The 27,266-nt window shown below is 39.3% G+C and overlaps 1 protein-coding gene and 1 pseudogene across 3 annotated transcripts; both read right to left on the bottom strand.

Annotated features, from left to right (window-relative positions):
* Positions 1 to 479: 479 nt before the first annotated feature.
* On the bottom strand, positions 480 to 11,008 carry LOC144654365 (testin-like). 2 transcript variants are annotated; one of them, XM_078514497.1, is made up of 6 exons: positions 10,787 to 11,008; positions 8,035 to 8,126; positions 7,415 to 7,640; positions 5,292 to 5,531; positions 3,413 to 3,628; positions 480 to 1,399 (listed from the first exon to the last, which is right to left on the bottom strand). In XM_078514497.1, the coding sequence occupies exons 1-6, from the start codon at positions 10,799 to 10,801 to the stop codon at positions 1,049 to 1,051; spliced, it is 1,140 nt and encodes a 379-aa protein (XP_078370623.1). In that variant the 5' UTR covers positions 10,802 to 11,008; the 3' UTR covers positions 480 to 1,048. The 2 variants fall into 2 exon arrangements, with proteins under 2 accessions (XP_078370623.1, XP_078370622.1); XM_078514496.1 differs by lacking the exon at positions 10,787 to 11,008 and adding an exon at positions 9,746 to 9,974.
* A 1,884-nt stretch (positions 11,009 to 12,892) lies between these two features.
* LOC144653637 (uncharacterized) lies at positions 12,893 to 25,555 on the bottom strand (annotated as a pseudogene). Its single transcript, XR_013570780.1, has 11 exons — positions 24,828 to 25,555; positions 24,128 to 24,508; positions 22,661 to 23,098; positions 19,865 to 20,131; positions 19,112 to 19,273; positions 18,375 to 18,694; positions 17,398 to 17,631; positions 16,257 to 16,409; positions 15,474 to 15,570; positions 14,288 to 14,449; positions 12,893 to 13,778 (listed from the first exon to the last, which is right to left on the bottom strand). The product of XR_013570780.1 is annotated as an uncharacterized LOC144653637 (transcript).
* Between the last annotated feature and the right edge of the window lie 1,711 nt (positions 25,556 to 27,266).

The following is a 27,266-nucleotide window of genomic DNA, read 5'->3' as shown; positions in this document are numbered from 1 at the left end:
CTTATCACACCAATCTTATCCCTAACGTTTACTTATGTGTTAGTCAGCAACAGGGAAGAGTTATAGTTTGGGGGATACAATTGTGTCGAAATTCCAAAGTCGTACTCGTACTCGATGTCGTACTCGTAGTCCAACCTGAAGGTCGCTATTATTTCAGAACTTGAAACGACTTGTGGCTGAGGGTCCGAGGGTGTGGTGGAAGAAGCCCAAAAATCTTTGAGCCTGGATCCTTATTATTTTGCTGCTTGTTGGCCTTATATTATTTTGCAGCAAAGCGTGGCCCCAAAAATGAACATTTATCATGCTTGGTCGGGTGTATCACCGCTAAATGTAGTATGTTCATAGATATCTTTCCGCCATGTGGTAAGCAACCGGCAGCTGCTGATCTGAATTTTTTGGAAATCTTGGAAAACCCTCGGGCTATTTTCGAAAGCCCTGACACCCCACGATTAAATAGTCACATATTTAAGTCAGAAACGTTTTGAGGTACACATAAGTGGTTTATTTTTGTAGAACAGTGTTCAAGAAATGACATAACCCATTTACGTAGCGAGAACGATTAACGATGGCGAGGATTACAACCTGCTCAAATTTGAACGGACATTTAGCTAAGTGATAGTGAAAGAGAATTCCCTGCGTTTATTTAAGTTTCCAACAAATACCTAGCGATGGTAATACATAACAATAATATTAACCTGTATTTTTATCGGTGTTTTAAATGCTGGTTTAAAGGCTCCATTATAATGATGCGCCATATATGCACGTCACTAACTTAGGGAATACAATTGGGAATTGAAACGAATATTATAACAAATAAGAAGCTTTCGACCCCACACAGAAACCTTCTTTCTCAAGCATTGAACTCTAGCTACAAAATAACTCGCGCTCGATCTTTAACCTTACATGTATGACTTCTAAACTGTCTCGATTCCTTTTATCGCTCTTTCATAATAATACATCTCGACTTCTAAAACCTAACATCGTTCATGAATAAAAACTAAATCAAGGTGTTAAAACTAGAGTCCCGGCCTTGGTACATCTTGCAGCCTCAGTAATTCTTGGCGCATTCGGTAGAACAGAAAATCTGGTTCTTCTTGGGATGGCGTAGGAACTGCTTGCCAATCAACGATCTCCTGCACGTGCCACACTTGAAGCACGCGTCAGTCGCGTGCCAGAACTCGCCTTCGTATTCGATCCTCTGCGCGTCAGCGTTGATGATCTCACGGCATTCGAAGCACCTTTTGGCGTACAGACGGTTGTAGCACTGCATGCAGTGAGGATGACCATCACGAGCTACGTACAGCAGACCACCAAGATCCAGATCACACTCGTAACAACAGAAGTGCTTACGATGCCAGTTGCGGTCCTCGGCTTGAGTATACTCCCGGCTAAAGATCAGCTGCAAAAACGAAACAAAACAATTTTTTAGGTTTAAAGGGACACTGTCACCAGTTTCACTTCAAAAACTCAAGAGCCTTAAGACATATGGACACTTCGAATTGGGTCCAATTTTGTTAAAAATCACCACGCAAGTGTACTGAAGTGATAAACAAGTGATATTATTGTGATGCCATCAGGAACTTTAGATCTCATCTTGAAAAAGTCAGGCTGATTTTTCAAGTTTTGTCCTTGTGGACTGGAAAACACCTAAAAATTATAATGACTCCCGTCTTCCTTCAACAACAATTTATTTTCTATCTCCATCTTGATGCACTAGGTGCATTTCATGTACAAGAAGACCTTTTCGCCAATTTTATTACTTTTTACCGAAAAGCATTAAAATCCCCGTGACAGTGTCCCTTTAAGTACTTTTGGACACGGAGTCTTGAGGCCGCTACTATAGAGCGGTTTTCACTTGAGTGTCGAAAGTAAATTGCGTTTGCTTTGGTTTTGAATTACTACGCTTAGTGATTGGCTTAAAGATCTCGCGCCACTTTCTTAGCCAATCAGAAGTAAAACCAAAACCAATCGTGTCTCGCTCGCGCACGTTTTCCCGCGCTTTGTGCCAGCTACATGTATTTGCTTCGAGTTTTGATTGGTTCACTGGATTGTCTGTGTCCTTTGTGATTGGCCAGAGTAATTACTTTGGTATTGGTTTTACGACACTCAATTGAAAACTGCTCTATCTGACATTTTGTGTGTTTATTTGGTCAGGGAAAGTGTATTTTTATCAAGAATTTTGAAACTGATGTCCGTGGTAACCATGAATGTAGTGTTTACAGTCAATCACAAAGACAGAAAAAAAGTTTGAAGGTAAACAATAAGTTTTGCATGCACAATGTTCTAACCTGCCGTGGTGAATTTGAAAAGATGACGTTTCGAGCAATAGCCATTCGTTCAAGAACACACTGACTGACACACACTTTTTTCTTTACATTTGTAGCCAGTTTTAAATTTGAAACTAGCCTAGACTACACAAGGAAACATGCAGAAAAGGTACAGAATTCATTTACTGTAACGATTCGACTCCTCCTCAAATAAACGTCTCTAAGTTTTAAGATCCTTTTTTAAAAACAAACACACAAAAAACAATCGCCCTTGCAATATGCCTATTTTCCCAATCATAGCGCTGAGGGCACCGAGTTTACAGTAGTTTGAAGTTGAGAACAATTCAAGATTTAAATAATCCCTTAGAGCATTTTTTTTAAATATACAAATAGTCGAACCTCTTAAATAGCTTATTAAGGACAACAAATGGACAGGGAAGGGTGTCCGTATTATGGAGATGTCCGTATTACAGTGAGTCTACAGAGGTAGAGTTTATATGAATTTTGGTCTGTTTCGGAACCAAGAGAACTGTCTGTAATAGGGAGGTGTCTGTATTATCTGTATTATAGATATGTCCGTATCGAGAGCTTCGACTGTACATGGTTTGTACTTAAAGCACTTAAGAGATTAAGGTAAAATCAAAGATCTCTTCGAGATATCGACTTTTTTTGCATGAAGTTAGTAAAGACTAAAGACTTGTACCAGTACAAATTGCGTTCTTAATCGTTTTAAACTTCGCTGACTTCGAGCGCTGAACCCCTTACATTCTTAATTTGTTATGTGACGTAAGATTTGGGCTACTCACGTTTTTGATTGTTATATAACGTTTGTAAATTTGACAAGTCACGTTTTTTCTTCAAGAACGGAAGTGCTGAAGCACAACTATAGTGACACTTTACAAGTCACGCGCTTTGATCACCCACAGCGGAAAGTATTCCCTTGAGAAATTAAAACAGTCCCTTGAGAGTTAACAAAAATGTGGTTCCTTCCGGTTCCAGATTACCCCACATAACTGCTATTCTCCTTATTTTTGCTTGTAAACAAGCAAAAAAAGTCGAAAAAAGGGGAAAAGTGCGCCATCCCGAAATAAGGGCCCACGAGCTAAACCGGAATAATTATTTTCGGCTTTTTTTTCATTACATACCTCGTCACAAGCAGCACAGCGTGGTTTATACAGCTCAGCGTAATGTCTGCCGCAGTAGATAGCTCCTTCCTTGTAGAAGTAAATCAAATCCACTAGGAGGTTGTTACAAATTGAACACACAAAGCATCCTGGGTGCCAGCACTTGTTCTCTCCTGCACGTGATGCAAACACAGCTGTCTCACCAAGATTAATGCCGTTACCACATCGGTAACACACCTGTAAATGAGAATTATGTCAGGGTTACAGAAAACTGTAAAAAAAAAAAAAACCATGAATACTTTTTTATTCCAACCGACTCTGTTACAGTTAGTAAGATCCCCACTTTTAGAAGGTAAGGGTGTGTTTCTTTGGGAAAATTCAAAATTGGATCATTGATCTCAGATCACACGGATACTTTGCTCCCAAAGAAACAAAGAATCCGAAAATGGACTTTTTGCAATGATAATCCTGTTAACATGTTTCACCCAGAACATAAAATGCCACCACAAATTTATTTTCCGTCCAATGTATCTCAGCTAAAATCAATCCAGCATACAAAATCTTTCACAAAAATCACTTGTCAAAATAGTTCTTCTTTAATCTCAAGCACAATGTGGCAAGAACGCATCTGAGAGCGAAAAGTGTTTGCGAAATGAAACATTGTGAAAGTGCCATGCCCAAGAATACAAAGACAATGGCTAAACTTAAGCTATAGACCTACGGACCTGGAGCAGACATGTAAACCACCAGCCAACAGGCCACTGCAGAAGTAAATCCAAGCAACTTGCATACAGGGTGGGACCACATTGAAAAAGTACATGACTTGCACCAAAAGGGAAGGGTTCTGTGCCCCATCCCTAGACATGGATCCACCCTAGATTGTTGGGGGGGGGGGAGGGACAGGGGATCTGAACCTCCCACTTCCCATAACTTTTACTTGTGGTTCCCGCCCCTTTCTTTAGTGGCATCTGCCTCTTTGTAATAAATAATACTAATAATAAAACGATTTATATAGTGCTATATCCATGGCTCATGGCGCTTTACAGTAAAATATTATTAAAAAATGAAATTTACATTGAAAATTTACATCAGTGATAAAAGGAAATACTAACAAATAAAATAGCTAAGCTGTAAAAATGGAAATAAAACTAAGAATCATTAAAGCCTTTAAATGAAAACTAACTCATTAACTAACTAACTTAACTAATTACTAACTAACTAACTAACTAACTAGCTTAGAGCGGTTTTCACTTGAGTGTCGAAAGTAAATTTTACTTTGGTTTTGCATTACTACGCTTAGTGATTGGCTTAAAAATCTCGCGCCACTTTCTCAGCCAATCAGAACTAAAACCAAAACCAATCGTGGCTCGCTCGCGCACGTTTTCCCGCGCTTGGTGCCAGCTACATGTATTTGCTTCGAGTTTTGATTGGTTCACTGGATTGTCTGTGTCCTTTGTGATTGGCCAGTGATTACTTTGGTTTTGGTTTTAAGACACTGAATTGAAAACTGCTCTAACTGACTAGCTTAACTAACTAATTAGTACTATTTCTATTGCAAAATATTATGTAATGGTGCACAATTTTTCTCAATATCTCTCTGTTCCCACCACCTTTGAAATCCCACTTCCCATCCCCTCCTCTACCTGCCTCTCGCTTCTTATTCTTCCGGGCTCCTGCCCCCATAAACTAAATTGTGCAAAATAATATTCTGTGGCACATATCAACCTAGTAAATGGCCCAGCTCTCTGTGAGTCTCTCACAGCTCAGTTGGTTAGAGCGTCCAACTGGTACCTGGGAGGCCATGAGTTTGATTCCTGTCGGGGACTCAGATTTTTTCTTTGACCCATGCTTGTGTCATTGCTGAACAATTCATCTTCCAATCAATAATCTATTCACTTACCCACTTAGAGACAGGGTTGGTCTTCTCTCGGACATCACCCACGCCAAGGGCATTCTGATTTCTGTCTTCACAGAACTGCCTCATGCTGGCTTTCTCTGGTTCAGTCAAACTGTCACAATAATTTTCATCGTGGTCATGAATAGGCAGCTGGTACATCATTTGCTTGCGGCGATATTTTGCACCATCACTGCCAACCTTAGGCTTGACTTGGGGTGGCAAGGCCTCCATGTACTTCATCAACTGTAAAACAAATCAGAAGCATACTTATCTATTAGAAACATAAATATGTGCATTGGAACACGAATGGGTTATTCCAGAGAAAATCCACACACCCCCGACGGATGGGGTCGTTTTTTAACCCCCCTCTCACCTGGATTTCCTGAAGCACAAGACCCCCCCTCCTGTCTGGATTTCCAAGACCAAAGACCCCCCCCCCCTCCCACCTGGATTTCCAGAAAAAAATTATTATGCTAAAATTTAATTAAATTTTAATAGAAAATATGCACAATCATGTCTAGAAGATGTTCTTGTTTAATTTCTAAAGCATCAGCTATTATTAAGCTAATCTCGCTGGAACGGAAAGGAGAAAAGGGACGAGGATCTTCTCAACGCCCTTTCCGCTGTTGGTCCTAGAGAGCAAGTCTCCTGCCTCTTTTGAGAGGTCGCTCCACTGGATCGGACTTCTGTCTCTTCTTCGTCCTTTACTTAGGTGGAACTTCATTCATCTACCTTCGGCAGGTTCTGTGGGGGCGTCGCCTCTCCCTTAGTTACAAAAAGTCTTTTTGCTTTCTCTCGGGAAGGCAAAATTATGCGGAAGAGAATGTAGCCAAGACAAAAGCACTTGAAACAGCTCCCTATCGCGAAATGAATTTCTAACATGTACATTCAACTAATTATTTTTAAAGCAGCTTAAGATGACTTTCAGATTCGTCCATTGCGTTGTGTCAAAAGTCGCTGTGAACAACATTCGTTACCAGGCTTTTGCAGAGTAGAAATGTGTCAGGCGAGTAGAAATGTGTCAGGCGTTTCACGATCTTCGTTGTAACAACGTTGTGAGATCTTGTGACGGGTTCTCTTTAATTTTGTATCTTGTTTTAACGTTTTCTGCTCTAAAAAGACCTGTGAAGGAACTTAGATTATCCTTTATGTCAGGTGGGAAATATATGAACAAAAATATAATCTACTTTTTCAGGATCTGAGGGCGCTGAAGTGTAACCGAACTAAACGTTCGAAGCGCTTGAATTATCGGTTGAAATGACCCCTGCAGAAGACTTTTTGAAGTTCAACCCCCCCTCCTGCCTGGATTTCCAGAGACTTTTACCCCTCCTCCCACGAGAATTTCCAGAATCCCATCCGTCGGGGGTGTGTGGATTTTTTCTGGAACAACCCAATGTAAGATTCTGGTTAAGAACAGATGTGCTATTTAAAAAAGTGCAAGTATTTAAGGCTGGTTTTTACTGGACAATTAAAGCACAAGCAAATGCACTGTAAACACACCCATTCCTATGCTGTCCTTACTACGAATGGGCATAAACATAAGCACAAGAAGAACATGCAATCTTTGTTTTCTTGTGCTTATGCTTAGCCATAACTGCAGCGTTCTTCTTAAAGGGACTGTGTCACGGCTGTTATTTTATCAAGTTTTTGCCAAATACTCGCTATGAAACTGAATGTTTGCAAAGAAATTACTTATGGATCAAAAAGACAAAACCATAGGTTCACTGCAACTAAATGTGTCTCCCGGACGTTATGATTTAAAGTTACAAGCAAACAAGATTAACTTCAAAAAGTGTTCAGCCCAACAGTATTCAAAAACCCACATCATAATCCATTTCAATTTTTGTCGTGTTATTGAAATATTCCCTCACTGTTTTAAGAGGTTATTTTTATATTTCAACTAATTAGATGGGCATTTACCATGCCTAAATTTACATGTAGCTATAAAATCTGTGACAGTCCCTTTAATATGCACTTATGCACAAGAGGAACATAAGGGCAGCATAAGGGGAAGATGTATGATCATTCTTATTGTGCTTATGCATATGCTTGAGCTTGTATCAGCCTGGTAAAAACCAGCCTTTATAGAGAACCTTTATGTCAATATTCTAGTGTATGGTACCTACCACGCCCTGTTGGAGGCCAGGTGGAACCCAGGCATACTGTTTGGCATACTCGGACTGCTGTCCCTTGTTTTTGTTAGCTTCTTCCAGTTTGCGGAAGTAGTCACGGATGTGTCCAACAGGGGAGTTTTCAGAGAACAGGCTGTGTACCACCAGCTTATGGGCCTCTTCTTCAACACTCTTGATGTCATGTTCCTCGGGTTTACACTTGCATGTTTTGCAGATTTTCCTGTCAGTCAACAAAACAGCAAAAGTCCATTTTAAGTTTGAAGAACTTACAGTAATTTACAGTGAACCATGTCAAACCATTGTCACATACTATACAGTTTTTAACTGTGGGAAGATCAATTTATTTTATGAGCTTTTTATAATATTAAGGGTATAGCAAACTGCCAAAATAAACTGTATGTTATTTGCAAGTGGATAGGATCTTCTCTTGTTTCTTTTTTTAGACATAAGGTTTTTGTTGTTGTTTATGTTGTCGGGAGATCCAGGATTATGTCATGTTCATGGTAAATTCTGCAATGCAGTGAGCCAAAGTGATCTATGGCCTTGGTTTCTTTGCCTAGAGTCTCGGTAAATTTTAGCTTAGAACACATAACTTGCTTGAAAGCCTCATTTACCTCCAGAAATGCAAGTCCAGTCCCCCTTCACATTTCACTGGGCCGCACTTCAGGCAAGGTGCTCCAGCATTCCTCTCATGGCCTAAAGTGTACTAAAGAGAAACATACCTACATGAATACAAGCAGAAACGATGACGTTTCACAAAGGGGTCTAAAATAATTTTCAGGAAAATTGGTCAAAAAATTAACGCAAATAAAAGTAAATAAATAATTGACAATACCTTATATGGTATTGAATAATCTGAGAGCCTCCTGGATACAGAATTAGGAAATCTCCAAGTAGGAACTTTTCATACATATTTTGGGGGTTAAGTGTGGATATTTGATGGGTTTTCACGGCTAAATTGGCAGGGCCTTTTTTGGTCATCTATGCTTATTGCTGGTGACAACTCTCTTGAACAATTTTTATGCATTATATAACTAAAAACATGACTCTAATTTTTGTTATAACTCCCACAAAAATAGAAAAACTGATCTCATAAAGGTTGCTATAATGCCTCTTCCACCACAAATGTTAAATGTATGAAAACCACTGTTTAACTCATAAATACTATACTCTAAGAGTTTTAATCTATAAAATTTTGCTGTAAAATTATCAGCAAGTTATGTTTTTATTTCAACTTTTGAACCACAGTCTAGTTAAAAAACCAAAATTTAAGCTTGCTCCATCGGGAGGGATATCTTGTATAGTCTATAAGTCCAGAAGTATATTTTTTCTAGGCTATAAACAAGTAAAGGTTTATTTACATCTAGGCCACAAGAAAAAATTGTTAGACTGGTGCTAATGGATGTCAATTTTGTTGGACCACACAAACACACAGAGAGAGATTAGCATACACATAAATTTTTACAAAGTCTTTATACAGCTGCATTGTTACTTCAAACCAAAATACAGCCAATTACAGATACGTTTACATGTAACTCACAAGTCAAAAAAAATAGAATTATATGATTTATTCTTACTGAAGAAAATTTTTCATTTGGGCATAAATCTTTCCTCACTGGCATATGCAAGATGCAAATAGAATTAGCTGTTTTTCAATGTGAATTTTTGTAAGCCAAAAGGAGTGTAACACAATTACAGTTATCACAACCCCCTAGGAGATTGATTTATTACCTGAACTTATCTAAACTACTGTATCAGTTACAGTAAACTTTCTCAAGGATAAAACATATTAAAGCTTTGACCACGAGAAAGCTCCCTTTCGACAAGATTTGACAATAATGTCAGAAGAGAGATATCACAATCAAACAGTTTTTACATAAAATAAGCTTCTATAAACGAAGATGATATTTTAACAGCTCACATCCGAAACACAACAACCTCTACTTCAAATGAACTTTGTCATGCTGGCAAGCAGGGGCAAAACAACGAAAAATATAAGCTTAAACTTTAAACTACTCGTGAAACACAGAACCGATCGATCGACGCTAATGAATCAAGAATATGCTTGCAGAAATAAATCCGTTGGTCGCAAACACGAACCAGCTATTAATCCTAGTTCCTACGTGGCTTCCAAAATAATTCGGAACAGAAGTTTCATTGCAATTGCGTTAGATCAATTTAAACGCTACACACCGATCAACGATATAAACAGCCGTGTTCTTTCCCTAACCTAACATTCCAAACATTTTCAGTATCTTGAAAATAACAGACTTATATTATATCGCATTACACGAACAAATTGGAACAAGCATTCGTGCGACTAACCTTTTTCGGAATGTGCAAATTAACGCCGCCGTCCTCCGAACTTGTCGACATTTCCAAGGCAGATCGGAAAATTCAATCCCTTTGATGATGTCCTGTATATGTTCCCCGGGTCAATAGTTCGACAAAAAGTGGCCAGCAACCAAATTAGAAGTTCTGTTATTAGGGCAAAATGCCCGTCGATATTTCCTTCCCTCCCAAAATGCAAACGGATGTGACTCAACGCGGAAGCTCGCGGGGAATGATGGGTCACTTGCATAATGAGGGAGGGGTGGGTGAGGCATAAGCGAGAGAGGATACTTTAAAATGGTCCCCCTCTTTTTGTTCGCATAAAAATTATTTGACCTCGTTTTGTTATTACTGTGTTCTGTTAGCAGAGCTTGCAGTGCCAGTAGAATGAAGTAAAAATGCCATTATGCTTACTAAAAAAATAGCATTTGACTGGAACTTTTATAAATCGCTGAATTTCCGTTCAAGCTACAAGTTTTATAAGCCGCTATTAAAGTGAGCTTAACTTAACTTGTTATTTTCTGTTTTAAATTTATGTCAAGAAGACTAATAATAAAATGTAATCTTATTCTTATCACAGCAAAGTTTTAGTACCAGAAGTTTGATTTTCAAATGCTAGTGGGCTTGGAATGTATTTGAAGAGCTTCACAAACACTAGTCCACTTCTAGCTGCCTTTTGAAATAACAATGAAGTGTATTATAAATAAACAACCAACTCAATGGTCTTTAAACCTAAGCTATAAAGCGGTGTTGAATCAAATTTTTCGGTCGTGAAGTTCAACAGAATTGAAAACTGTTTCTCCAATACTGTTCACTTCACAACTTCAAACGAATTTCAGACGACGAGAAAATATCGCTAGGCGAAACCGTGTTAAAATAAGTGGCTTTTGACGTTACAATGAAGTCAACGGGTATTCAAAGGAAATTTCTAGATAAGCACCGTTTGATTTTCAGCTATTTTAACTGCCTTTTGATCCTTACTAGAGCCCCATGCAAGGCGCGAAAAAGCAAAAAGAAAGCGTAAATATTTCTTACCTCTTTGTGAGACATGTCTGGCTTGTTCAGTTGTGATTTATTCTCTCCGTATCTCCGCAGTGTAGTCAGACAAAATGCATCTGAAATGTTTCTGTGGGTAATTTGAATAATCTTCTCCCACTGACTTGACCCCTTTACATTCCGGAGAGTCTGTGGCTATTGTCTTTCATATTTTTTGCTGTCTAAAAAGCGTGCAATGATCTCGCCGACACCACGGCAACGAACGTGCGTCTTTGATCACGTGACCTGCCAGGAGCCGCCAAAAACGAAAACAAGACTGAGCCCACTGAAACTTCGTGAAAAACGGATAAATTTGAAAATGCAGTATAAAATATTTTCCGTCCACACTAGTCCGGATAAATTTGAAAACGCATCTATTTTGGTCAAAAACAGATAAAATTCCTTTTATAAATACCCACTTATTCGAAGAGAGTTTTCGAAAAGTTCCGTTTTCAAAAATGTTTCCCGTCCACACAAAAACGAAAATCCGGCGTTTTCAAATTAATCCACTTTGAGAAGCGTTTTCGAGAAGTTCTGTTTTCGGTGGACAATTTACTGATCTGGATTAGTGTGGACGGTTGGTTAAACCGGAGACTGAAAAAGATGCTTTTTCCTTATATATCCGGATTAGTGTGGACGGGGCCTGAGTTTCCTTGCCTAAACGAGGGAAAACTCGTACCGTAACGGGCAAATTCGACTAGAACGCATGTAATCTTCAGGCCCCAAAAAGCCATTCGTGGATTTTCAAGTTAAAAAACCTGAGGAATAATGAAAGAAAAAGAGGGTATGCGGAACTATAAGAATATAAGAGAGGAAGGAATAAGGAACAAGAAAGCATAGGCACTAAATAAAGGACAGCATTTTCAATATCACATTTTATTTATACCTCTAGCGCCGGTTAGCTAGTCTAAACAAAGTTTGCTACTGTTGGGGTATGATAATATACAATAAAATTTCTATACATTTAGGAAACCAAAGTGGTTTTACATCAAAGTTTCAAATAATTCTCTGATTGATTTTTTGCAACTTCTGGGCATCTAAACTCGAGAAGTTTCGAAAACCAACTAACACACAACAAACTTTTGCGAGTTGCAACGGACTCTACGTTATTAACATATGTTCTACTGTATTTTAAAACTATCTTTAATCTTTATTCTTTTAATAAAACAAATACTTTTTTCTCTTTAGTACATCACCAAGCCACTGGTTCAGTGCAGGAGCCCATTAATGGGCTCAGTGCAATTAAACATCGCAAAAACAAAACCTGAAGTTACAGAAAGTAGTGGTCTTTATCGAATTTAAACTAATAGCCACAATTGGTACGATCTTACCGGTTAAGTAACTAACACGGTTTACGTTTAAAAATTTACGCTGCAATAGTTTGGGTAGCGTTTGCTTGTGCATTAGCCTATCCTGCCTGCCGGCAGTACTCGTAAAAATCGCCTTTTCTGGCGGCTTAAAATTCTTCTCGTACATAACTAGAACGCCTGAATTTCAGACATCCCCTCCCTCTGGTCGCCTGCTCCTTCTCGGAAGTAGGCGACCAGAGAGGGATGTCTGAAATTCAGGCTACATAACTAGTTCTGTTCGCTGAAATACTAATTTTGCTGCCCCTCAAAAGTTTCCCGTGGGAACATTTTACCCGGCGTTTTAAATTTCTCCGTTTTCAAATTTACCCGGGTCAGTGTAGACGGGGCCTCAGCCAGGTTTACAGCACAGAATCTAGGAAACTCCAATTCAACTTTAAATCGATTTGTTTTTGCCAAAAATCACTTGACAGAGATTGGTTTACAATAAACGCCTTGCAAGATATACGCACGTCGTCACATACTTTAGTAAAACCGTTTTAAATTTTATGATTTGAAATTTATAGATAGCACTTATGCACGAACTGAGTACAGTAGACATTTCACGAGGATATATATGAAGTCATGTTGCCTAGCAACTTGCCTGACCAAAACCGCGGGCTCAGGCAAACTGTTGACCAAAAATATATTTGTTGCTGGCAATAAAAAAACATAACGAAACGTAACGAAACGCTTATTTCTGATCAGATCTCTCAGCGATCCTAAGACTAAGCTTGTTTATCCCTCTTTTATAACCTTCCTTCCAAATGTATAACGAAGTTATCAACAAAACTATTAAAAATGTTTCGCTTTTATAATTAGAACTGCCGCATATCATAACTGTCTGTGCAGCTTTGATAGCAGCCGTTCTAGTAGTGAAGGCCTCAGCCTCTATCACTCAATTTTTTCCATATTACAGTTTTAAATTCAGTTCCATTTGAGGAAAGTACCAAATGAAAGTCGAATAGTCCAACTTGAGGGCTTTATAAAACCACAGACTCGAAAACCCCGCTACCAGCAATGGAAAGCTTCATTCCACATTAGTTCTGGATCCATTTTATTGATTTCGATCCAAGCACTCCTCAACATGGATTGCCAGCGTGTCAAAATCCGGGAATACCTCCATGCAACTTGGGCACTGGTTCTCAGGCTGCTCGGCAGGGGCGGGCGGGGCCTGGACGCCATTACATTGCACAGCGTGAACCTGAAGAATGTCAAAAGTCACGAAAACCTCGACGGCAGGTTGGGCACTGCAAGTCCTCTTCCTCCGCAGGGGGAGCTCGTTGTTCCCGCTGACCACCACCCATTTCTGCCCTGCCAGGGCTCCGCATTTCACCCTCGGGATTCGGGACTTGCGACGGGTCACCAGGCCCACGCGCATACATTGGTAACAAACCTTCAAACCAGCCTCTTGGTTGCTCGTGCTGTTGCTGTTGCTGTTGAATGTCGCGAGGTTCAGGCACTAAACTGGCATGCCGTCGTTGCATTTCTGCCATGCCTCTGTTGCTGAGCTGGTCTATCTCGTCCTGATAGCGTCGGTTCTCCTCCGTAAGCCGCTGAACTTGTTCACTGAGGCGCAGAATTTCCCCGTGTTGCTTCTCTCTGGCTTCACGCTCAACTTTAAAATCGTTTTCGTACGTAAACAACTGCATGTACAAGAAGAAATTAAAACCGCATTAATAATAATATAGAGTGTTTTTATATGGCGACACGGCAGCCGACAGCCATATTAGTGTCCCAAAACAAAGGAATGGCGGCCATGCTGGTGTACTAAGCCATTCCTCTGGGAATTAAAGTCAAGTTTTATGCAAAAATAATCTTTTGTTTTAGTAAACTAATATGGCCGCTGGTCACGAGAGTGAAAACGCTCAATGTAATGTATATTTGCACCTGAACAACAGTAGAAGTACGCCTACATGAGAAAATCTTATTTTGGAACATTTACCACAAAGAGCAAGGCGCACTTTCACTGGTGGAGAGCCTTACCCTAGATGGGGGGAGGGGGGGGGGGGGTCTGCATAACAGCTAACATAAAAAGGTTCAGGCCACCTAACAGCGAAATGACTGGCTGAAAAGTCTAAATAAATGACGATACGAAAATTAACGGTTTTGACGCGTTTCCCCTACAATCTCTGTGGAATGACAGTTATCTTACCTGAGCTTCGAGCAATGGAATCCGTTCCTGTAGCCTTTCCAAGTCAAATGCATCTTGTCTTAAGTTGTTTATCTCTGTCTCTCTGAGCCCAGCGTCTTCTTTCAGCTTTCCACTGAGACGGTCTGACTCATCCAGTTGGGCTAACAACTCGCTTTCGCGTTGCTGCAACAGTTACAAGCACTTAAATTAATTACATCTTAAGTTGTTTTCATGCCATATAAAAATTTCCATGAAAACATAAAAGCAGAAGAACTGAAAACAACCAAGAGGAAAAAAAGAGAAAAACAATAAAGGACGTTCAATGATTGGGGAAAATTGTAACGGATTACTGATGTAGACTGTCCACTGTCTCTATTTACCAGCGCAAAAGACCCCGAAAGGCGCTGGCGTCCAGTTCTCTCGTAGTTCTTTTCCCGCGTTCAATGATCGAAAAAAAGAAAATAGAGCCGCTGCTGTAAACAGTCTATTTACGCTAGTTTTAACAAAGTAAGGTTAAGTTATTGAATCTACAAAATTAGGTCAAGCTTATCAACTTTATTGATGCTTGGTAACAAACAGCAAGTCTCCCTTAACAGTGCTGCGCACCTTACTGTTGCTACTTGATAACGTTTTTGATTAATTCTTGACAATTTCCTTTTTCAACCTATTTTTTACAACTTTCAAATGGCTTTCGTTTGAACTGGCCAATAGAAGTGCAAGAACTGTGAGAGGCAGAGTTCTCAAGTTCCACACTCGCTTAACGACAATTGTCAACTCCGCCTCTGTCACCTCTCGCATTCATCGTTCATTTGTCAGTTAAAACAGAAGCCATCAGAAAGTTGTCAAAAATTAATCAAAAACTCTTAATTATTAAGTGGCACCTGCACGGCGCGTAGCACTGTAAGCGCGGGAAACGTAACAGGTGGCAAGCGCGGGAAACATGTCACGCGTGGCAAGCGCGGGAAAATACATGTTTGTAAAGGACGGCAAACGTGGGAATAATAATAATAATAATAATAATAATAATAATAATAATAATAATAATAATAATAATAATAATAATAATAATAAATATTTATATAGCGCCTATCCAGGCCTGCTCTAGGCGCTTTACAATAATGTTAAAAAAATTAAGATTACTAAAATCACGAGTCACAATGTAACGAGTCACTGGTAACATTACAGTGTTTGAACAAAAAGAACTGACCTTGGTGGCGTTTCTAGTGGCATTGTAAGACTGCAGCAGTTCTTCGTATTCTGTCACCACACGCTCATGTTCCTCCCTTAATTGCTGGAGCACCGCGCTATCAAATCAAAGAACCACAATAAATATAAAAAGATAACATGAGGCGAAATAAGATGGGTAAAAGAAGCTATCAATCCTTCTCTCAATAACCACGCCAGTTTAACACAACCTCTCCTCGCTGCTACGTTTCGCCATAGACAGATGTCTTAAAGCCATCTTTTTGTGTTCAACAGGGAAAAAAGGAAAAAAAAAGTAAACTGTTCCGTTTGTTTTCTTGCCATAGGACTAAAATTGTATAATATAAGGCTCCAAAACAGTTTGTATTGAGTAGATTGTAACGACTGTCGCGATACTAAGACCACTGTAAAAGCACAGCAAAGGGAGCGGTGTAAAAGAGCGGGAAAAGAAGTGTAAAAGCGCTGGAAAAGTACAATGAAGTAGTATAAAAGCGCGGAAAAAAGTAGTGTAAAAGCGTGGGAAAGGTGGTGTAACAACGCAGGGGAAGTGGTGTAAAAGCGCAGGAAAAGATGTGCAACAGCGTGGAAAAAATAGTAGATGAAAATCACATTTGCAAACGATTCGTGGAAAATGCATTGGTTAAACAGTCAAGCCAACGTACGTTTTGTGAGCCAGTGGTCAAGACATGTAGCATAGCCAAGTGAAAGCAATCCTTGCCTACTAGCACCAGCTTGAATATCTCTAATATGAACTGTAATTAAATAAGGTCAAATAACACCAACTTACTTGTCAGCCTCCAGTTGTACACGTGTCTTCTGTAACTCAACTTCAACAGCTGACACTTGTTTTCTAAGGGTCTTGATAATTTCATCTCTTTTTATCCTCTGATTTTCACTGTCTTCTGTTATCTTATGGAGATGGTCTTGATACATATTCTCCCTAGCAAAGCAACAACAAAAAATGCCGATTAACAGGGCTACACTCTTTTTTAAGTAGGAACGTGTTATTTTTGAAGATTTGAGCCTAAAATGTTCTTAAAATATTTATTTTTTTTAAACTTTAAAAGAAATTGGTATTGCAGTAAATTCATTCCTAACCGATATGTACATGTTTAAGTCACCAATGAGTAATGACAATGTTGGTTACAGGTGGATTTAAATAAAGATCTATTCATTTAGTACATATATTTGTCACTCAACAAATAGGAAAAAGTAAAATTCGATCTAAACCAATTTTCAGCCTTGGGCACGTTCTTAGCACGTTGTTAAATTTTGGCCTTTTTTCAGCCTTAACGTTGTGTATGCCACTTTCTGATGCGCAAAATTTCCTTCAAATTGAAAAAGAAACCTAACTGTAACTGTACTGTAAGATAGAAAAACCCCAAAGAGGTAATACTAAAACGAAAATAACAAGGATAGTATAGACTGAGGAAGAGACAGACTGTGAATGACAAACTAGAAAAAATGGCCATTTTTTTCAATAATTTTATGTGCTTTCCATGATATAACTACTTTAAATAAATGCCTTGTTGTAAGCAATGCATGTTAGCATTGACTACAGTTGGAGTGATGCAGGGTGATGTTTGAAAGCTTACAAAAAGGTTATCAGGGTTGCTACCCACAAAAAAAAAAACACAAATTCCCTGACCTTTCCCTAACCAGAAAATTCACATAAAAAACTCCCTCGCACCTTGCAGCACTTTTATCCTTGAGTACCCTCTGGACTCTAGGAAAGCACACATATACACTACAAGATATCAAGACTGGATTTTATGAAATGAGGAGGAAATGGGATGTTGCTAGTACATCCCTTCATTTTGAACAATTTACTCATGGAATCAGGGGCAGGGGGAAGAGTAAGGAGAGTTGCAACTGTCCTAACCCTCCCCCTGGATCCACTTTATTCTAACGAGACATGCTGAACTCACTGTTGTGTGTAATCATCCATTATTCTCTCCCGTTCTGCTAAAAGAGACTGATTCTCCTGAATGAGTTGAGTCACTTGAACCTTCAGTGGCTCCAGGGTAGCTTCAGCAACTGCCAGTGCTTCACCATTCCTTGTTAATTCCTCTTTTAACTGGTTAACTTCACGTTCACAAGTCTCATTCAGTTCACTGGACACACTGCTTAGTTGTTCCTTCAACGACTGTACCTCCTCTTCCCTGTTAAAAAAAAAAAACAGTCTTTAGTTTGTAAACAATTTAAACATTTTAATATGTTAATAGCGTATAAATAGTCTATATAATGTGGAGGGCTTTGGTGAACAAACTAAATAAGTTTTGACCTAATAAGTTACAATAGATTTATATGTACAAATTAACTTCACTGCAAAAGTTGTCAACATTTTAGCAACTACACTGAAGCAACTAAAACAGTTAATTGGGTAAAAACAAGCCAATCAGAAAGAACTTTCAAGAAATAAAATACAAACAACCTCAAGTTCAATGTCGATACCCTCTATGGCGCATGCCTGCAGGGAATCATGGTAATTGTGTTTCATCATGCAGCCAAGAAAACGATGGTCCTGCAAGACTTAGCAACGATGAATACAACTACCATGATTCCCTGCAGGCACACACCATAGACGGAATGGGTTATTCCAGAAAAAATACACCCCCCCCCCCAACGGATATGGCAAACTGGAAATTCTCACAGGAGGGGGGGTTAATGGCTTGGGAAATCTGGGTGGGAGGGGGGGGGTCAAAAATTTTTGCCATCCGTCGGGTGGGTGTGTATTTTTTCTGGAATAACCCAATTGGGCTTATACTGTAAAAATAGATGGAACAACAGAGCTGAATATATAGCTGCATTATATCCAACTATCATCAGCCTGTAAAGAGTACAAACCAATGGTTACGGTTACTATGTATGAATGTATGAACACAAAAAGACTTTTTGAACCCACTTTTCAGAGCATTCTGCCTTTAGCTTCTCACATTCTGCAGTGAGATTTTCATTCTGCTCCATGAGTTGTGTCATATTGCCTTTCAGCTGCTCAGCATTGGTCAGAACGGTCTTCATTGCTGTGTTTGTGTTCTCTAATTCCTCCTTCAACTGTTTAACCTCATTCTCGTGAGTCTCGCTGAGTTCATCTGACACGCTGCTGAGCTGTCTTTTCAGTGACTGTGCCTCCTCGTCTTGTTCTTTCCTTTCTTGTGAGAGTGCTTCCTTTACTTTTAGGGCTTCTGCCAGCTTAAGTTCCAGCCTCTTGGTTTCCTCAATAAGCTGCAAACAAAAATTATCTACTTCTGGTGGATGTTTTACTATAGTTGACTGACAGAATAAGAATTCACCATCTCTCCCAGGCAAGTCTTAATCTTTTTGTAAATTAGTACTAACATTTTTTGTGCATTTTGTAAAATCACTTGAATTGCCCAGATGGCAAAATGTTAAAGCCAAAAATAATGATAAATTTAATGAAATTTTTTGACAGAAATTGTTGTCTCAGTACACTAGAAATGGACTTTCAAAACATCAAGATTTTAAAATTTTCTGTGGAGGGATCAGCCCCAGACTCCCCTAGCAGCTTATGTCTTTGACACTCGGACTCTCCATCTCACCAAAAATTTATCCCGATTTTTTAGAGTCGAAACATAGGACAGTCTGAACAAAAAATTGAGTGCATCTGTGCACTTAACCAACCTGCTTGTATTCTTTTTCCTTCTCAAGAACAGCATTCTCCCTGTTTAGAATATCTCCCTCACGATTCTGGTAGGTCCAGATCTGTTTTTTCAGTTTTCCAACTAACACTCCCTTTTGTTCTGTGTCTTCTGCCTCTCCAAATGACTCATCAGCACTTGCCTGCTGTGTGATTAATAAAAAGAACCAGTCATTCTCTTCACTGGTCTCTTACTATTACTTACAGTACTGTACATGCAGCTGAATAGGTGAAGCTGCAACACACTGTTTATCACCTTTTAAAAATATCAATTACTGCACAATTGTTTTTGAGAACTAACTGCAGGTCCATTGCAAATTTAAAAAGGGCTGTTCCGATAATGGTTCCCTGAGCAGTTCAAGTTTGCCATTGAGGCCCTTTAAATTCCCCCCTCACTGAGCCACACATATGAAATAATTTCTGTTGAATATCTAATTATGTAAAACCCTTTATTTTGTCACTTATGTCTGGTGAACAAGTTTGGTTAAAAGTCCACAAAAGTGGCTTAAAAATGCATACATTCAAATTGCTGCAGGTGTTAGACCAGAGCTGTTAGATTCCAGCCCCCCCCCCCCACTTACTTTGCTCCACTACCACTGAGGATGGATGCATGTCTTTATTTTTTGGTAATTAAAAGCTGTTTGACTGGGCTGCAAATTATTGGCAGTAGGCAATGACAGAGAACAATTTGTTTAAAATCATTATTTAAGGAATTCTTGTTCTGATGTGATACCAACCTTGCTCTCCTCTGGGTGCGTCTCTAATTCTTCAACCTTTCTCTTAAACACATCCCTCTCCTGTGCCAAGTTATCAAGCTCTCCCCTCAGTTTTCCAAGTGCTTCTCTCTCTGTTTCCAGCTGTTGCTTTAGCTCAGCACTTTCCTTCACCAGCTCAGCCTGATAAGCTGCTTGTTTAGCAGCAGCCTCTCGATCCTCTCTCTCCTTTTCCTGGTAGTTTTGTAGCTGTTGTTTCATTGTTTCAATATCCTCATTCTCAGTGGTTGTCTAAGGAATTAACAAGCCGTTAATAATCTTACTTCCTCTACAACTTAACATGGGCCTAGAGGCCAACTATTTCTTAGTACTGATCTGCATTAAATACACCTACCGGTAATATACCGGCCAACTCTCACGCCTTAGGCGTGAGTCTCACGCCCGTGAGTTGAAAACTTCGATCTCACGCCAACTCACGCTTACGAAGCAATTTCTCACGCCTAGTCGAAAAATGTGAGTTATTAAAGCCTAACTGACGCACAATCCAGAAAAATGTCAACTCAAACCAATGCGAGAAACAAAAACTCTGTTTAAAATGAGTAAATGATGATACTTTTCCCGAAAATCTCAGAGTTATGACAAGAAATGCATTGGAAACAACGTCATGTTTAGCCAAACACGTCCTGGAACTGGAACCGGGATACTTTCGGAACATCTTCGGAATACTTCGGACGGCTTCGGAAATCTTCGGAGATGGTCGTGTCTTCTTCGCCGGCACTTTCAGAAAAAAAATCTCACGCCTTTGACCCATAAAAAGTTGGCAGGTATACGGTACGTACACAAAAAGCAATGCTGAAAGAGTAGTCTTGCACAAATACATAACATGCCATATCATAGGAATCTGAGCAGTCTAGTGGCTCATTAATTGGTGCCTGCGCTTTACTCCATTTTCATTGGTAGCACGAAGTGACTAGGAGTATTGCTACTTACCCCCTCCCTTTCCACCCCCATGGGATGCTAGTCCAGCACTGGATACCCAACAACATTTTATCACGTTTCTGAGAAAATTGAAGTTACCCATTGACTGGGCGTGTTTAAAACACTAAATGGCGAAATGGCGAAATGATAAGATAAATACACGTAAATAATAAAGTTTGGTTTCCCTTTGAACTTCAAGGCAGTTCTGTTTACATGTCTAGACTGAATTATTTCAAGGGAACATTTCAATGTTCTGGCCCAGGAATAAAATGAATACTAGTCACTTATCACAATGCCAAATTGAACATATTGCTGAAAGGTCACAGCAAACCAGGATATTTTTTTCATTTAGTACTTGCCAAGTTGCCTATCAGTATCTGCACTGCACTACAGAGCTTACATTGTATCGAAGGACTGATATAGACATCGAACGTTACTCCGTTTCTGTGCAAAGAACGTTTGCCACTGATATTGTGTATAAACTTTAATGCGAAGTAGATTTAGTTTTGTTAATCCATTTCTTGTTGATGTTGGAGCTCAGAGCATATTACTTCATAGCCGAGACTCGGTGGCAAATACCAGATAAACAAATCATTTTCTTCTGATGTCTAAACGAAACGCCGACATCTCAATCAAGAATGTCCTAGGCATATCAAACAGCGCCCTGTTAACAGGGAGAGACTGGAATCAAAATTACCCATAGGTTCGTGACGGGTCTCCGTGACGGAGAATTTGTGATTGCAGTTTCTTTTATTTTTTGGGTCTTATCTACAAGGAAAAATTCGGCAACATGAAAATTTCAGTAGAACGGTAATACCATATAACCTTGGCTTTTATCTTCAGTATCATTTCGCCATTTCGTGTTTTAAACACTCCCCCATTTACTCACATGGGTTTGAATAGAACATGATGGTTGCCACAGACATCATTTTTTTAAAATTCTCTGACTTTTCCCTGATAAAAATAAAATTTCCCTGACCCAATAAATACAAATTGTCAGATATAGTAGTGGCTAATCGCCTCCGTTCCAAAAAACGCATCACTGAGCAGATTAAATTGACCTGATATGTTTCTTCCGGCCATCAATGGATTTAATCAGAGGTATTGTTATTCCAATTTTCCCTGACTTTTCTACTCAAATAAAATTCTGACTTTTCCTAGCTCGACCTTCAAGAATTTTATTTCTCCCTGACCATTTCCTGACCTGTGGCATCCATGATAGAAATACTGTGAGAGTTGAGTTTCTTTAGCTAGGGCCTCTCTCTATTAACCCTTATTATAGGAAATTAACGCTCCATGAAATAAACGCGAATTTCAAAAATTTACGTTAATTTAAGTCGCGTTAATTTTTGTTAACGTTAATTTCCGCACGGTAAATTAAGTGGAACATTAATTTCCATGACCTTAATTTCCATTATTTTGGCCCCTAATTTTTCGTTACAGTCCACACATCTTGACTCCAGGGAAAAAGCACTATTTTATCAGGGTGGTAATCTGCCACTATCACTGATACTGCGAAGAACATTTGAAATGGGAAAAGTACCACAAACATTGTTTCCATTTAAGATTATACGCCTACAAGTGATGAAATATACTTGTTCCTGTTGTGTGCGTCGCACTAATTGCCTTCATTTTGAAATGTTACCCCCTCTTTTGCATTAATTTCCTTTATTGGGAAGTAATTTTTTCTTCAATACGTGTTAATTTAAGTCGTGTTAATTTCAAATACCTTAATTAACACAAGCGTTAATTTCCTATTTACTAATAAGGTAAGATAATTGCATGTACATGTATGTGTTATAATGGAGCATGTTTGTTTTTTGGTTTAATTCCTAAACATACCTTTCCTTTCTCGAGTTCTTCTGCCTTCCTCTTGTACATCTCACTCTCTTGCTTTACAGCATCAAGTTCCTCCTTAAGACTGCTCAGCGCCTCTGTTTGAACCTCAAGCTGTTGGCACAACTCAGTCACCTGTTTGGAAGCTGCAGCGGCAGCTTGATCATCAGTTATCTCTGGCTTAATGTCTTCAACCTCTAATGCCTGCCTTTGCTCAAAACCTGCAAGTTTCTTCAAAAGCTCATCACGTTCTTCTTCAAGTTGACTGCACTGCTGTTGTTTTTGTTCCTTCTCAATTTTGATCTTCTCCAAATCCACCATCAATATTTCTTTCTCTGTTTCCAACTTCTTGAAGTTCTCCTGTAACACTTCAGGACTGGTCTGGATATCAGATGTTAGAGACTCAAGGGAGACCAGAGTTTCACAGTCATCTGTTTCAGTGTTCTGTTAAATAAATAGGAACCAATGGACACATTGCAAATTAAATGATACAAACTGTTAAACAATTTAAATAAATCTCTGCAAAAAAAAACACTCCCTAAAGTGGACACTCAATCCATGTCAGCATTGTCGTAGTGAGGGAGACAGGGGGTCTGAACCTCTCCTACTTCCCGTACCTCTTACTCCTACTTCCTGCCCCTTTCCATAGTGATTTCCTCCTCTTTGTCCATTTGCAAATTATAATGTAATGTTGCGCATTTTATTTCAATTTCCCCCAGTTTCGGCCACCTTGGGAATCCTCCTCCCTGCCATCTCTTCTCCCGCCTCCCACCCCTCTTCTCCCGCCTCCCACCCCTTTTCTCCCAGGCTCCTGCCTGCCTGTTCAGCTCCACACTGTCTGTGCACCACTTGTGATGTCACCACCTTTCTTGACAGAAGATGTGTTGGGTTAATTAACAGCTGATAAAGTAGGAAGAACTGGAGAAGTGGACTGTAGTTTCCATAATTCAATTATGAAAACTAGACTGTCAAAAACTTCATACTTTGACAAATTAAATTTGTCAAAATATGAAGTTTGGCTACATTCTCTTGAGATACAAAGCAGAGATATTTAACTGAGTATCACGCCTTGAATCCCGGCCCAGGGATTTTCAAATGGGGTGGCTGGTAACAAATATTTTGTTTACTGTTTCATTTTAGCCCCAGGTTTTTTATTGGGAGGGGAGAGATGATTGCAATTATTTTAATCTTATTTTTTGTTAAAAATATCAACAATTTTTACACCCTACCCAGTGCCATTGTCCTTATTTTCTATTTTTTGTGTTTATTTACATTTTCCTGGTGGATCAACAGGGGTGGCTAGCCATGCAATCCACCCCCCTGGTCCGCCTTGAATCGATCTATAGTATAGTAAATCATCTAGGCATTTTTTTCAGAAACCCACAGGAGTCAATGATTTACGTATAGCACTTAGTAAAGAGAATTATTATTTTAAGAGCGACAATAAAAGGTTTATTATTTAATATATCTTACTGGCTCAGCTTCCCGCATTGCTTTCAAACAGGAAATATGCTCTTGCAGTTTGCTGTTGTTTATTTCCAAAATATCTTTTTCAGATTCCAGCCTCTTGATCACTTCATTCAGAGAGTGAACCTGAGCAGGCTTGCCTTGATCATCTTGCGTTGCATTGCCAAGGGGGGAGGATGGCCCATTTAACCTCACATCCTTTAGTTTCGACATTTGCTCTTCAAGTTGCAAATTTTTGTTTTGTTCATTCTTCAGTTCCATTTTCAGAGTTCCATTCCTCTCTCTGAGTTTCTTTACAACCTCCTTAGCATGATCGTACCCTCTTCGCAAGGATTCGTTTGTCTGCTTTTGGTTTTTCTGCATGTTGGCCAGATCTCGAAAATACTCCTGTAACAACAGTCAATAGTAAGAATCTTCATAAGCGATAAATTCTAAAATTCTCCTCATGTTTACATGTTAAAACACATTTAAGTACATGAAAGGTAGTAGGCTACCTCACATATAATGACAAAAGTCGATATACGCAGCTGACCACTTTAGGAGCTGGGTCGCCTTATCCCCTAAGCTAAGATGTCTCTTTTACAGGCAGCTATCAATCAAAACACAGGCCAAGAAATACATTACTAGCTATACAAGTCTACATTGAAGATACGCCTGACAAACCACCCCCATTTCAAAAAAAAAAGTTTTCAAGCGTAAATATTACCTCAAGAAGCTTATTATTTTGAAGAAGAACACCTTTTAATTCTTCATTTTCCTTGGTGAGGTTCTGAACTCTTTCTACAAGTTCATCTTGTGGCATACTTCCGGCTTGGGCCAAACTTTCGCTATTCGAAGGAATTTCAGCTGGCTTTCCATTCTCGCTACTGTCCGAGTTTGGTACACTTTCATCGCACTTGTCCACCACGACAAATCCACCAATACTGCTTCCCTCACTTGACTGAGAGCTACTCATTACCTGAGAGGTCGTGGGGCTTTCAGATTCAGTCATGGCGATCAGAAAAAATTCACGTGAATCAACTACAAGCAGCAAAGTTCGTTGAAATCGCCGTTCAAAACTCTTCAAAACAGGGCGCCTTGTTGAAATGAAGTTGTTCTAAACGCTCAAGGAAGAGCTTGAAGCATTTCAAATTCTTAACACGAAATTAGAACTTCAGGGAGACCCAAAACAACTGTAAAAGTTCGAAGTTTCGTGTCCAAGAAAATTATATGTGGCGTGGAAGATCGATCGACGAATCCAGAATATCTGCAATGAGTCAAGTTCCTTTCGCATCAGAAGGCGCCACAATTGAAGGCTTTTCCAATCACGATACACTTCGATTGCCCAATTTAACGTAAATGCTACTAAACACAAGTAGGAATGGATGAAAAACTGCTTCGTACAAACATCTTCCTTTTCTTCCGAGCACAAAAACAGGTTTGGAAAGCGAAAGCGTATATGAAAGCCCCGGATTTGGCGGGGAATCCCCGGACGTTTTTTCGTGCAATGACGTAAACTACGTCACTTACTAAAAACAGACTCGACCCATTCCCTCAACGAAAAATATTTTGCCGACCATTTTGCAAGTTTTCCCTGTATGTAACTTTCCTAGCAGCTTTTAAAATCTAGGAAACGAGGAATCCCAGAAGCATTTATGTTTAAGTATCTATTCTATATTTTCGCTTTCAATCTTGTCAGCGTAACCTTTTTAACCTCATCTTTTCTGTGCCGAGGTGTTGCGTCAGAAGTGCTTTTCGAGGCTGAGCGCGCGGGAATTCCCCGCGATATTGGGCTTGAACTGGTTTGAAACGAGGCGGATTCAAGGAAAGGAAAGAAAAGCATAAAACTTTTATACACGTTTCTGGATTGTAACGAATTATTACAAAAACAGATCAACAGCGAAAGCAAGAAAAAATAAATATAAATACGTGAAAGATTTTAAATTGGTCAAGAGGTAGTAAAAGCGTGAAAGCGAGTTTACGGTCATTACTTTTAAAATAATAAAAAAGTACAAGTGATTGTGAACATTTTAGCCGATAAAGGACTACACTTTTCGGCTGTGTAGAGTAGAGTTATCAGCTAGGTCCCGAAATTGAAATATTCGCTTCTAAATCTACGTCATTTTTCAACCTTCGTTGACTTCGTTCGATGCCAATTAGTAGTGGTCATTATATCCTTGATTTCGCATTTCTAGGTAAATTGAGGGAAAACTTGCTACTTTCTTTTCAACCTAGAAATGTTTATGAACAAATTGATACAAAGACGTTGCGGCGGGCCAGAAGGGCAAAATATTTAACGGCTCCTAACGCGGCCAGAAAATCATTTTGAATCAAACCAGATATGTTTAAGTTCTAGCCTCGGTAAAGTTTTTCAGTTGCTAGAGTTTCATGCAAAATTATTTTTTGATGCGAATTGAGTGGGTATTTTTCAGAAAGACGGCCTCTTAAAAATCCGGAAAAAATTCACGATTCCAGAAGCCACTGATAAGGGACGGACCATTATTTTCTTGGAGGGGGGGGGGGGGGGGGGGGGGTGAAAAATTTTCCTCTGCAAACTTTTTTTTTTAGTTTATGCACCTCTGCAAACACTTTTTTTCGAAATTCTTACTATTTTTTGTTAAACATATCGTTTTTGCAAACAATTTATTTTGTCTTTCTAGGCCCTGCAAACAATTTTTTTCAATATTTTTCATCCCCCCCCCCCTCCAAAAAAATAATGGTCCGTCCCTAAGTAAAAACGTTTGGAATTTTGGAGAATAACTTCTAAAAAAGACACGGGCAACTTTCTCACTTGCTACGCAAGAATTTGAGTGGGGGGAGGAGGGGGAAAGAGGAGGAGGAGGTCTCTAACTGGTCCTAACTGGCTTCCGCAATTTGCGTTAAGTGGGCTGATAGACTTTAATTTCTAATATTTCGTCAGCCACGGCCTGATTTCTTCATGGAATGATCAACGAGACAGTTAGCCAATTTACAGCCTTCTCATATCCCCATGGTAGACCTGACGCCATGCATGGGCTGTAATTTAAGCGTTAAATTAGTAAAATAATCGGGTGTTACATCGTAGTTACTTTTCCAATAACCGAGCACAGATTTCCAGATGTCGGCGAGATGGGAAGGAAACACAAGTTATCGCAGCCTCATCAATCGTTTTCCAAGTATGACCTTT

This window comes from Oculina patagonica, chromosome 5 (genome assembly GCF_052425735.1).
Source record: "Oculina patagonica isolate OP01 chromosome 5, crgOcupat, whole genome shotgun sequence".
NCBI lineage: Eukaryota > Metazoa > Cnidaria > Anthozoa > Scleractinia > Oculinidae > Oculina > Oculina patagonica.
This window is presented reverse-complemented; position numbering and strand designations above follow the sequence as displayed.